The 13,888-nt window shown below is 41.8% G+C and overlaps 1 protein-coding gene across 2 annotated transcripts in view; it reads right to left on the bottom strand.

Annotated features, from left to right (window-relative positions):
- Positions 1–13,888, bottom strand: part of RAB38 (RAB38, member RAS oncogene family) — a 62,741-nt gene that overhangs the window by 26,869 nt on the left and 21,984 nt on the right. For both annotated transcript variants that reach the window (XR_010663361.1, XM_065936713.1), the window contains exon 2: positions 10,052–10,332. Coding sequence is in view for 1 of the 2 variants with exons in the window: in XM_065936713.1 (XP_065792785.1) it covers positions 10,052–10,332 (281 nt within the window). In the remaining variant the exon portion in view is untranslated. The remainder of the gene's footprint in view (positions 1–10,051; positions 10,333–13,888) is intronic.

Raw genomic sequence — 13,888 nt, 5'->3', positions numbered from 1 at the left:
CTCCCAACATAAAATTCCTGCCCCAGCTGAATAGAACTTTTTCTCCAGAAGTCCTCTAATCCTAACACATTTTTCTAAAGATATCATTAGAGAGGAATTAAGCAATTGAAGGTGCCACAGGCTGCTTCTAGAACAAGCATTCATGACTCAATGGGCAGGATTGCCTGGGAAGCCTCTGAAACTGGGAGCAATTTTTGCACGCATGTGTATTTTTTTTTAAGACAGAGACCAGCCATTTGTTGCATACTAATCTTCCAGGCATTATGCACTTACTGTCACTGATTGACAACTCCATTTTTCATATGAGAAATAGAGGCTCAGCGTGATTGTTTGGCCCAAAACCACACACCTCTGGGTCCATGGCGAGAGCCTGACCCCTACCTACATGGCATCCACGCCCACACTCGCCACACTCTGCCCAAGTGACCCTCTGTGCTTCTCAGAGTCTTTTCTCAGGCTCAGAAATCCACGGTGATCCTACAACCTGGATCCAGCTGAGGAAAAGGTGGTTTTTCTGGGCTCCGAGAGACACGGCCTCTCAGAGACTCGTAGCCTGCCTCAGCTCTGTAGGCAACACCCATCGTCCGGAGGGAGGGCTGAGTCACACGGTGTGAGCTGGCCCAGCAGAGGGCCACCTCCCAGCGACAGATACGTAGGTGGCAGAGATGGAGTCCCTTAAGGAAACATCTGTAGAGGCTGTACGGTGTGGGTAGGAAGAGAACAAAGACGTGGAATGTCTGGAACTACCTAAGACAAAGGCCAGAGAAGGACATCTGAAGCAGAAGGGAGTGCATGAAAAAGCATGGAGATGAATACTGGAAATGCTAAAATTCAGATATTAAAGTAGTAGGTGGGTGGGAAACAGAGAAGGCAAACCTCCACCATGTGTCAGACCATGTCCCTTGGCATCAACCCCTCAGGCAGAGAACCCTTAAAAGGCTACAAAGGCCTAAATAGTTTCTTTTTTTAAAATTTTATTATATCATTATTTATAAATTTATCTTTGTCATTATAAAAGCAACATATCACACTAAAAGATGAAAACCAGAAACATGAAAACAAGATCACCCACAATCCCACAACTGTTATCATTTGGAAAGAATTATCTCCTAACTTTTTTCATACAACTGCCTACCTGGTAAATACATAAAACTCAAAAGTCCACCTACTTGATTTTCCTTAAGAGAAAACTGCCAACCAACAGTAACTTGTATTCAATTAGTGCCTTTTTCTTAGAGGACTTAGAAAATTCTAATATAAAGCATGGTATGTGGGGTTTCTCAGGCTCAGGACTATTGAAATTTGGGGCCAAATCATTCTTTTGGGGAGTGTGTTTGAGGGTGTCAACTGTGCACTGTAGGATGTCTATAAGACAGTACGGAAAAACCCAAACGAACTTTTTGGCCAATCCAATATTAGCTGTGTCCCAGTCTGTAGTCAACCATGTATCAGTTGCTCCATAAACAGCTATTATATAATAAGGCTAGATTGGAAAAGACTATAAGATAGTGCAGGGTGGTGGCTGGCTGTACAGTTAGCAGATCTGGTTTGAAATCCCAACTTTACAACCTACCAACTGTGAGGTCTTTAGCAAGTCATTTATGTTCTCCAATTTAAACTTGAAATCCTTCAACCATAAAACAAGAATAATAAAAGGACTTACAAGACTCTTTCAAGGATGAGCATGGAAAGCCACAGGCACAAAGAGAAGCAGCTGCTGTTGTGAGACACGAGGAGTGGAGGGTCAGATCAGATGATAAATAGTTCAGGCTTTGAAAGCCACAGGCTGCTGTTGCAACTACGCAAGTCTGCAGGTGTAGGAGGAAAGCGGCCACAGGTGACAAGAGCACCGGTGAGCAAGGCTGGGCTCTGATAACCCTGCACTTACTATGGAGGGGCAGCCACATCTGGCCCGCAGGTCATCGCTGGCTGACCCCGGCTTTCAGGTGTCCAAGTTTGAATCAACAAGTACAGCCTGCAGAAGATTCTTGAACTGGACTATGAAAAAATCAAAGTGATTCCTTGGATAGGTTGAATTTTTAGCGTCATGCTGTATAGCCTACCTCAAGCGAGGTCTGGAGTCTATAGCACTTACTTAAGCGTGAGGCAGGCAGGACCTGTACTGTAGGTAATACAAATGGGAACCCTGCAGGAGAGGATGACAGATGCAACTCCTCGCCTCCCGCACACCCAGCTGTGCTCATAAGCTCTGAGGGTCTGTCTTTATTTTCCTACAGTGTCTTAGTCTTAGTTGGATTTCATATTACCCAGCAAATGGTTAGCATAGACCTAGAAAACCTCAGGAGAACTAATTAGTTACAGTTAAAAATTAAAATGTTATTCTTAATTTATACTGACTCCTAAACAGATGAGTTGCTTGAATTTGAGACTCATACTTAAGCCACTCTCAGTTTCAAGCAATGATTCCATTTTTCATGCAGGGCATTAAGAATCTGTCAGAAATGATGATTCAAACAGTTGTGCTACAGACTAGTGGTCACTGTATGAAATGATCATGACTCTTAACCATTGCCATCATTTCCTGTAAATGACACCTTCTAACTCTCCTCTGGTTTTGGATTTTCAGATTGGGCCCTTCCTTTTATGTTCTTAAGGACAACCAGCTTTAAGCAGATTGGCTAAAAATGCCAGGTTAAACATGCTGTACCCCAACCAAGTCAGGGGAGGCACAACCTACAACTCCAAATACAGTCTTTGGAGACTGATGCCTAAAATGTGGCGTATCTGCTTCCCATAGGAAATTCTGACATTTTAAGAACAGGCACCTATAAGCATGCTCTGAGCCCAGAAAAGGTTTAATACACATTGTTCACAGCACAGACTTGAACAGTCATTCGATATAAATTGTGTTGAATCAATGAATGCACCAGTGACTATCAAGAATTTTTTCATGGATTGACATTTAAAAATTAGGACTAAGCCAGAGATGGCTTGCTTACTAGTCGATTGAAAAATAAAAGGATTTTCAAAAATAATGTCCTATACTCAATTCATTAAAAAATGAATTAGACTAACCATCTACCCATATCCAAGCTCAAGGATGCATTTCCGGTTTGTATAAATGCATTGTATTTCTAATTACATATTTTCTAAAAGCCTATAAAAATAAATGATGTGTGATCCTACTCTTTAAGCAGTTTCTAGAAAATGAGCCACTTAACTGCTGCTTATTTCAGCCTTCAGAGCAATTAAACAATAATAATGATAATGAATAAAAGCTTACTAAACAATGAAATACAGGGATGTCCCTGGCAGTCCAGTGGTTATGACTTGGCCTTCCAATGCAGGAGGTGAGGTCTTGATCCCTGGTCAGGGAGCTAAGATTCCACATGACTCAAGACCAAAAAACCAAAAGGTAAAACAGAGGTAATATTGTAACAAATTCAAAAAAGTTTTAAAAAAATACAACAATGAAATACAGAAAACTTTCCCTTTACAAGAGAATTCTAGGCCAGCATTTCCTCACCGTTGTTGCTCAGTCGTGTCTGACTCTGCGACCGCACAGACTACAGCACGTTAGGCTCCTCCATCCTCCACTATCTCCAGGAGTCTGCTCAAATCCATGTCCGTCCAGTCGGTGATGCTATCCAACCACCTCATTCTCTGCTGCCCTCTTCTCCTTTTGCCTTCAGTCTTTCCCTTTCACAGCATTTCCTTAACGTGTTCTATTAGTTTGTGAAGTGTTCTATATGACCAAAAATCATTCACACACTGATGCCTGAGACAGTCCCCTTTTGGAGGAGATAATACAAAAAAAAAAAAAAAATGCCACTACACGTGTGACACACCATCATTTTAGAAATCTGAAATCTTAATATACGGAGGAACAAAAAGTGTCTGTTAGAATCAAAGAAGTAAGGTAATAACTATATAGCTTTAGAGAAATCGCCTAGGTCTCATCTCAATGTTTTTTTTATAATTGTAATAACATTAATACTTACTCTGTAGGATCATGCCAGGATTGAATGAGTCCATACACATAAAAAATTCTACACAAAGTTAACACACAGCAGACAGGACGAACCTAGACATTGTTATTACTAGAGATTCAGAATGCACATAAGATATCAAAGGCCTGAGAAATCCAACAGCAAAGGGGACAGGAAGTTGGTTTTCTCAAATCCATTTGATCATGTTCATTAATTCGAATTTTCAAGACTCAGAAGTCAATGCTAGCTAAACATGAAATCATTTATTCAAGGCTTGTTGGGTTGCTTGCAGAATTATTCCATATGCTACAGAAACAGTAGTCTAGAAAAACCAGATTGAGCCTAAACTTCCAGAAATTCAGATCCCATTCAGAACAAGTGTGATAAGAGCATGGCTACCAGCCACCACTGAACACCAGGTCCTGTAATCTGCAAAGCTCTGAGGAACTCAACTCGAATGCAATTGTTCCTGGGACCAGATCTTGATTCTGCATCCAGCATAGGACTCAGCAAACCACACTCTCTCCCAAGAATGGAAGTCTGTTCTGCCACCACCCTCCCCAAAGGGGGGAAAAACAGGTTCCGCATTGCACCTCCATCCTCTAGTTGCTCACTCATGAATCAGTCTGTAGATGGAATCTAGGTCATATGTCTGTTTTCTAGCTGCAAAGAAAGCAGAAGAAGAAAGTTTTATGGGCTCTCTCTGGGGAGGTGAGCCTTCCCTAGCGAGAAACTCCCCAAAGATAACAAATTTGTTTTCAGCAGTTCCTGGAAAATGCAGGAAACGCAGCAGTTTCCAAAACGCAGGGAAAATAGGTGTTTCGCTGCACCATGAAACCGCTATTTGTTGTTCAGTTGCTGACTTGTGCCTGACTCTTTGTGACCCCATGAACCGCAACATGCCAGGCTTCCCTGTCCTTCACCATTACCCGAAGTTTGTTCAAACTCATATCTGTTGGGTTTGTGATGCCATCCAACCATCTCATCCTCTGTCATCCCCTTCTCCTCCTGCCTTCAATCTTTCCCAGCATCAGGGTCTTTTCCATTAAGTCGGCACTTTGCACCAGGTGGCCCAAGTATTGGAGTTCCAGCTTCAGCATCAGTCCTTCCAGTTAGTATTCGTTTCAATACCCGATTTCCTTTTGGGTTGATTTCCTTTAGGGTTGACTGGTTTGATTTCCTTGTTGTCCAATGAACTCTCAAGAGTCTTCTCTTCCCTCTAAACACTACTAATGTCTTACAGATAATACTAATGGGTATATTCCTTCCCTTAGCAGGCCACACATCAACATTTCAATTTTTAGTTTTAGGGAAGAGACTAACATTCAATGGAGTTTAATGTTAGAATGTTTCTTCTAGGGTACCCGTTGATCTTAGAATATTCTGAGATTGAGGGTGGGCCTAAAGGTCACTATACATAGGATAGAAACAGACAAGGAAATCTGCCAGAACTAGAGTATGCTGTGGAGGCTGCATGAACAGAAGACACTGGAGTTCTTCCTGAGGTTGTTCTCGTCGCCACTCAGGTAGATCCCACCCACCCCATTATTTCTCATCTACGTGGCATTTTCCTGGTGTCCTGTTTCTGAACACAACCTCATGGGAACCAGCACAGCATAAGAGTAAGATGGAGCAGCCTGGGAGGACTCAGATATAGAAACAGACCCTCCTGAGTGCAGCTTTTGTGAGCATCAGAGTCAGCGACAGATGATGACACCACGCCGGCAGGTGGGCTGTGGGGACAAGTGATCGGGAAAAGGTGGGGTGTGTGTGTGGTGGGATCAGACACAAAACATCCAGGGACCCCTGGGTCACTTAATCTCACAGGAACTCTAAAAGGTAATTGGATCTGGCCATAAAGTGAAGCCAAAGGAAGTAGCTTTGAGGATTCAGGCAAAAAGCATCAAGAAGGCTCCAGGTAATCAGCCATTGATATGGGCCCAGAAGATAGGATTCTCAATCTTGGGAATGCTCTAGCAAGAGCAGGCCATGGCCCTCATTCTAAACAGACAAATCTACCAAAGCATATTATAAACACCGGGTTTGGACACAAAAGTGCATAAGAGCCATTATTATAGATAAGGTATGATGTGGACAGTGAGATGCATCAGAGCTCCTGACCCACAGGTTGACCAAGTAAATTAAATTACAGACCAGAAACGGAGGTGTTAAAAATAATTGTGCTAGGACCCAAGGCATAAATCAGGAATGTTTCAGAAAATGGGACATATGATCACCCCAGTTATATGTTACCTGGCTGTGGTGAATCCCCATGCAGAATTCAACTAAACATGGCTAAGAAAAGAAGAGAAAGCAAAGGTTGAAAACTAAAGAAAATCTGACTTAGGAGACAGCTTTTCTTTCTTTTCTTTGCTTTTGGTATTTGGAGAGATGGTGTGAAAAACCAAAGATGCTAGCATACATTTATTTTTATTTTTTTTTCCCTCTCTTAATTCACAGCCAGAGGGTACCATGCTTATTCCAGCAATAGCACACGACATGAAAATTCTTGCAGAAAGTTTCTTGAGAAAATTGAAGAGCAAGAGGGCAAATTTACTTTGGCAGTGGGGTCAGCAGCAGAAAGCAGACTTGTCTAAAGAACAAGCTCCTCTAACATCCTGCCAGTTTCAGCTTCGGGCATGACCAAACTGCTGGTGATGCCCACAGGATCTGTGCAAAAGGCGGCCAGGAGAACAAAGCCAGAGGCTGTGGATGTTAGCTCATTACAAGTTTTGGAAACATTAAAAAAAAAGAAAATCAGATGTTTATCACCAGACTGATAATGATGTCACCCAAGAGGACTCACGTTGTTAGGAGAGACACTTTTCTAAGACAACGATCTTTATGGGAAATGTTCCCGGATCCCAAAGGTAATCAAAGAATGGATTGGTGGCTGCCTCCAATTGCTGCCATCTTAGCTTCAGGCAGACGGTCTGAGCTGAGCCTCTGTTTTGTAAACGCTGAAATACTATCCTCAGAAAGGGAGCAGAGCTTTATTAGAGATTTTAAAAATAAAAAGACTTTGGGGGACAATTTGACTAATCAAGGCTGCAGTACTGTTCCTGCTGCAGGATTGTTCCTGCACACCTCGGTGTCAACTCTGAAAACTAGCCTGGCTCTGGGAAGCCATCGTCATTATTAAAACATTCGGAAGGACGGTTTCAACAGCAGTATGCTTGGAGGGGAGAGAAGTGTAGGCTCCACCTTCTACAGTGAGGCCTTGTATCCTCTTGGTCATATTAGCAGTTTAGTGCCCTTTAGCCTCGGGAAACTCCCTCCGCCCTCTCTCTGCACAAAGCTTCTCTTCAAAGTTTACACTTTCGGGGATTTGGAGGATTAGAAATACAGCATTGAAGTGCATGGTGGGTCAGCCAGGCCTTAAGTTAATTAACATCATGCCCTTAAGTAGAGCTTGACACTGCAATCATTGTGCAAGGAATGTCAGCGTGAAGTGAAAGAAAGTCCTTGTCCCACAAGACATTTCAGCCCTCCCCACAAATTCGTAGGCCTCTTCCTTCCTTCTCTCTTATTTTTCTGTTGGTACTTATTGGCTACCCAATATATATTGGATATATCCATATATTTTCACTTAGGTTTTGTTGCTATTGTTATACATGAAGTCAGGATCCTGTTTCATAAATTTCTCTGTTCCCAGTACATGACAGGTGTTCCATAACTTTTGCTGAATGAAAGAATGATGGATCTAAATATATCCTTATATAATATGAGTCATTCAATATAGATTGCCCTCCAGGGGTAAGGTAATTAATTGAGAAAACGGGTTCTCCAAAATTCTGGTCTTTTACCCCTGTGCCTGGAGGCTTCTGGGCTGGAGACTCTTAGGAAAGAAAGGAATTTGAAGGAATATTCAAGGATCTGTGGAATGAAGTTGAGTATGGGGCTAAGGAATGGGTAAATGGATGCATTCACCCACATTTTGGAATTTTTTAAGAAGCCAGACTAACACCAATAACCAGGCTATTAAAAATGTCCTATTTCTGGGACTTCCCTGGAGGTCCAGCAGTTAAAACTCTGCTTTTAAGACTCTGCTTCCAATGCAGGCGGCACAGGTTCAATCCCTGGCCAGGGAACTGAGATTCCACATGCCACTTGGTGTGGGGGATGGTGGGGGGAGGAGGGGGGCGGGAGATAGTGTTTCTTAAATATCCATCACTTAATCATATCCACGAGTATTACTTGGCTGACCTCTCTTTACAACAATAAATTCTTGAAACAAACAAACCAACAAGGTTCAATAAGAGCCAGGAAATAGAAAACAGGTACTGTGTCCCAAATCTAAGGAAAAAAATCCTAAAAAAAATAAGGAAAGCAAAGGGTTTTAAAAGGAAAGAAGGGGAAGCATGTATAAGCACTCTGAGGCTTCAAGAAGGAAAACAAGGAACCAAGAAGAAAAACTTTCTCAACATAAGGCCAAGTCAGACACAGCACTGGGAGAAGGCGGGCACTGAGACCCTCCACCAAAGACTGAAACAAGAGGTCAGACGAGAGGCGTCACCGCCTCGACCTCCCGCTCCAGCGCCTCCCACCCCAAGCAGTTGTTTAGTCTTCCTGCTCATGTTTTCACTGTAGTGATAGTCTCACATCAGGTTTTTCTCTGTAATCTCTACAGCCGTGACCTTAGCTCAAGGCTTTGTCGTTTTCCCATAAGAATGCAATAACTACCCTGTCAATCTGTCTTTCCGAGTCCCCAGGGGCAAACCTGACCACTCTTCCCTCTGGTGTAAAATCCTGCAGAGGCTCCTCCTCAGCCTATTTCCTAGTGGCTCAGACGGTAAAGCGTCTGCCTACCATGCGGGAGACCTGGGTTCAATCCCTGGGTCAGGAAGATTTCCTGGAGAAGGAAATGGCAACCCACTCCAGTATTCTTGCCTGGAAAATCCCATGGATGGAGGAACCTGGTTCGTAGGCTACAGCCCATAGGGTCCCAAAGAGTCGGACATGACTGAGCGACTTCACTTTCTTTCTTTCAGCCTATTTAAATGATGTCCATTCAAGCTCTATTTCCAAACCATGCGCTCAAAGGTTCACAGCAAGGCCTAAGTGTTAATTACCGTCAGTGCAGAGATGGTGCCTATCTTACTCAAAGATGAATCCCAAACAATTAGCAAAGTGCCTGTCCTCCACAAGTATACAATATGTGTATTCCACAAATAAATAAGTGGAAAAATTGTGATTTCCAACTATGCAGAATGCAACCTTAGTAATGTAAAACATATATATATATATTTATATATATCTGCACATAGGACATATCAGAAAAATATATTGAACCATTTACTTTTAACTTGTGATTTTTAAAATTTTTTCCAAAATGTATGATGAAACTATTTTCTCTCTGATACTGAGACGCAGAGACGAAAGGAGCAGAGTAAAAGTTGTGCCCCTGACACGTCAGATAACAGCATGGGGTGCAGAGGGGAGGGTCAGCCCCTCACCAGCTCACACTGGATTCTGCGTCTTCCGGCCCTGACTCGGCCCACACTTCCTGCTACTCGCTGCCACCAGGAGTGTGAGCAGTGCCAAGCCACAATATGTTCCTTACAGGCGTATTTGCCACCCACTCTCTCACCCCACTGTTCCAATATTCCCAATATGCTAGTTCTGTGTTTTGGCCATCTTTTCATTTCTAGGGCAAAGCACCGTTCCTGATACACAGTGAAACGTATTAAGTGTTGATGGAGCCAACTAATACTTGAATAAAGTACTGACACTGAAGCTGAAGCCTGTTTCTTTCATTGATTAAAATCATTCTTACCTACCAGGGCTGCTGTGAGGCCTAAATGAGAAAACACACAAAAATCCCACTGACACAGCATACGCATTCCATACACGAACACAGTTACTGAATACTGTCAGTGTGATCACACACAGGTTGCTTTGCTGGCTTAGCCACAAACACCTTAAATTGTACGTCACAGTTGTGCCCATCCCCTTGAAATGAGAAAGAGCTTAAAGCAGTTTGGGAACTACAAATCGCTAAACAAACATACACTATTATTATGATAATAATGATGATGATGATATTCCATTTTCTTTGTGAATCCTGCCTACAATAAGTTTATCCTTTAAGGTCACATTACCTTTGCCGATGTTTCAAACCATCCCACGAAACCATGCTCCTTGCAGAACTGGTCCATCTTGAGGCCATTGTTCAGTAGCACATCCTTCCCCTGGTCACATTTGTTGGCCAACAAAACCACTGAAACTGGTTTGCCGTTAGGGAGACTTAACTTTGAGTCCAAGTCATTCTTCCACTTTGTCACTGCTTCAAACGTAGCTGGTCTGGTGACATCGAAGACAATAAATGCACCCATAGCTTCTCGGTAATAGACCCGTGTCATGTTTCCAAATCTTTCTTGACCTATCACCAAAAAGAAATAGAAATCAAAAATTCATTTCTGTTGTAAACTGAACCATATATTGGACCCTAATAAGGCTTCCAGAATGAGCAGATCACTCCGTAAAGTGTTTCATTGCTTATCTATAAAAAATGTGCTAAATATACAACCAGGAAGCTCCTGTTTTTGGGTTTTTTTTTTTTTAATCCCAAGGGGATTCATTGATTTAATAAGTAATTATTGAAATATCCTTGAACCATGAAACATTCCAGAACTGTGCTAATCCAGTATACCCCTAGCACATACGCCTACTTTGGTTTAATTAAAATGAAACAAAATTTAAAATTCAGTTCCTCAGTCACATTTCAAGTGTTTGATAACCACATGTGGTTGTGGCTACAGTATTAAACACACCAATAGAGAACATTTTCATTATCATAGAATGCTCTACTGGACAATACTGTTCTAAATATTTGGAATACAATGATTAAAACATGAAAATACCTCCCATCATGGAGTTTACATTTTAGTGGGACAATTAGTACTAATTAGGTGAGTATGTTACAGAGGCATCCACAGTTAACTCCTGTTAAGGATAATAGTAATAGCTAGCATTTATTGTACATTCACTAACCATCAGAAATGTGATTTCCATAAATAATCATGAAGGTACAATTATTATTCCCATTTTAAAGTAAGACCAAGAGAGGCTAAGTAACTTCTTCAAATTATACAGATGCAAGCTTAAGAAGTTACAATCCAAAATTGAGCTTTTTGAATCCAAAGCTCATAGTTATTTACCAACAATGAATACCCTCAGTTACTAAACCATGGTCTTGTACTATCTCTCCCCTGGGTTTATGTACCAGGAGTGTCCCATTCAACTCAGCTGAACAGAACACATGTTTATCCATTGATGCCAGTTTCTGAGCTACCTGCTAGGAATATGACAGTGAACTAGATGACCTATACCCTTAACTAGTCTGCAATCTATTGGATAAGGAAAGCCTTCTGACGTATAAATATGTAAATAAATAAATGGATTGGTCTTATTTAGACCAATCAGCTATAATCAGTATTGCTCTGATTCTTAATTTTCTAAATGAATATTAGCAAGTTTCTTAAACACAATAAGTTTAGCCTTCCTCATCTGCAAAACAGAAGTAATAATATGCACTTCACAGGGCTGTTATGTGGATGAAATGAATTGATGTATGTAAAGCACCCAGCACTGTCCCTTGCAACTAGCTGGTACCTGAATTTTTCCTCCCTTTCTCCAGCATGTTAAAAATTATAACAGACAACATGACAAAGGTAGTGAAATCAGAGTTCTAGACCAGAGTTTGTGAAAGCCTATTACAGGAATTTGAGCTGGTCAACAAATATGAAAAAAATCCTATTGCTTGTAACTCTGTCCACAGGTAATTGCTGAAGATGGGAGATACTGAAGACTGGGTTTATGTTTTCTGAACCCCAAATTCCAGAAGTGTATGACCAGGCAGAGTTATTTTATTGTGATTTGGGAATCTGTTCATGTTCAGAGTTTTATGAAGTTTCAGAAATTAAAACAAAGTCAAGTGTGTATAAAATAAGCCAACTTCTCTTTAAAAAAAAAATGCTGACACTGGCATGTATCTGTAGGTCAACATACCTCTAAGGACACTTAACATTTGAGTTCAAGGCTTTGTGACGGTGAGTTTTAATTCAAGTTACCAAATTCTTTCATAGGTCATGTTCACACTGGCATTAGCACTGCAGTTTGTAAGAGGAACTGACCCATAAGCACTTAATGAAAACACATGAAGGTCAAGGCTTCCCCACCTAGCGTGTGAGCCTGTGTCCTCAAGCATGTATCACTGGAAAGAAGAGCACTTTGCCAGGGCCACCACATTACTGTCCTAAAATATTCCTTACTTGGGTTATACCAGCACTCTAAAAAATTCCCCACAATCATCTAGTCAATGAAACAGAGTGGTATAATACTCCTCATATGACCCAAGCCCACAGATGAACTTTCATTTTCCCCAAATGAGTTCTAAATTTCTTTTATTTCCTTTTTCTGTTGTTTTAGATCCTCATGCATACAGTGATTTCCTTTGATACTGATCAGGGAGGCCATGACATTTCAGGAAGACAGGGGAAAAAGGCCCTCTGTGATCACTCGGAACTCTGAAGGCCTCTGGGCTTTTTCAGGATGTCTTATGATCCCTTTCAGAGAAATAATCAGATGAAGGGCAAAGTCATGGGTTATTCAATAATCTGCTTGTCCAGGGTTTTCATAGTACAGTAAGGCAGCCTTTAAGAAGAAAGATTTTACATTTCAAATATATGGGAAAGGGTCCATAAAAAAAAAAAAGAAAAGAAAAGAAAAGAAAGCACACACTACATAGACTTACACCTGTGTAGGGATTGTGTGTGTGTGTGTATGTTTGAGTTTGTGAGGGTATGTGTGTCAGATCAGAAACCAGAAGAAAAAGGCTTGTTTCTAGAAAGAAAAGACCTTTGTATATGGAGGTCACTGGGCCAGGAGACTTGGCAAGTTTGTATTTTTGGCATTCCAGCAAGAGGTCACATTCAGACCAAGGGCTTTCCAGCACTCATTTTATCGTGCCTTTGTCAGCTGACAGCCCTCTCCGCTGTTTCTTAAGAAAAGAATAAGAACCATGTGATGCTTACTGAGTGCCTACATGTGGACCGAGTAGAGACCTGATGAATCCATCACAGGTGATTTACTTTTTAAACAAAGAATATAGTTAAAAAAAAAAAAGCCACTGGGGTCAAATCACTCATTTGACACACATTTATTGAATAGATGATATGGCCCAGGTTCTGTGATTTGTGCTGCAGATACAGAATTTCTGTCCTCAAGGAACTTCTAAGCCAAGAAGTGTCATACTGGAGGCCCAGATTGAAAATGAGTTGGTTCTCCACGTAGGTCCCCATTTCTTGTCGAACATAAACACACACTCCATAGCCATGTAGGTGTGGCTCATGATTCAGTTTTCAGCTGAAAGGGATATTAAATGATAAAGCAATCAGCCAAATCACAAAGGTTAGCACAATGGATGTGGTAAGAGTCTGGATACCCTCCCACATAAATCACTAAGTCGCAGGGTCAGAAGATGGCAGGCGGGAGTGGGGCGGGGGGGAGGCTTCATTTTAATCCCCTGTTACCTGTGTAGGCTTATACAACTATATTTCTCTCCGAGACTCAGTTTTCTCATCTGTAGAATGAAGTTGTTCTGGCCAATCTCTAAGTCTGCTTTCTGTTTTCATGTCTGCTAGCCCTATGTTGGGCTTCCCAGGTGGTGCTAGTGGTAAAGAGCCCGCCTGCCAACGCAGGAGACGTAAGAGATGCACGTTCGATCCCTGGGTCGGGAAGACCCCCTGGAGGAGGGCATGGCAACTCACTCCAGTATTCTTGCCTGGAGACTCCCATGGACAGAGGAGCCTGGCAGCTACATTCCATGGGGTCACAGAGTCAGACACGACTGAAGAGGCTTAGCACACATGCACAAAGCCCCATGATAACACCATGAAATCAAGGCCTGGTTCTCTCTTCCAACGGCCCGCAATGGC

Source organism: Muntiacus reevesi, chromosome 5 (genome assembly GCF_963930625.1).
Source record: "Muntiacus reevesi chromosome 5, mMunRee1.1, whole genome shotgun sequence".
NCBI classification, from domain to species: domain Eukaryota; kingdom Metazoa; phylum Chordata; class Mammalia; order Artiodactyla; family Cervidae; genus Muntiacus; species Muntiacus reevesi.
Note: the sequence above shows the minus strand (reverse complement) of the source record. Positions and strands in the feature narration are given on the sequence as shown.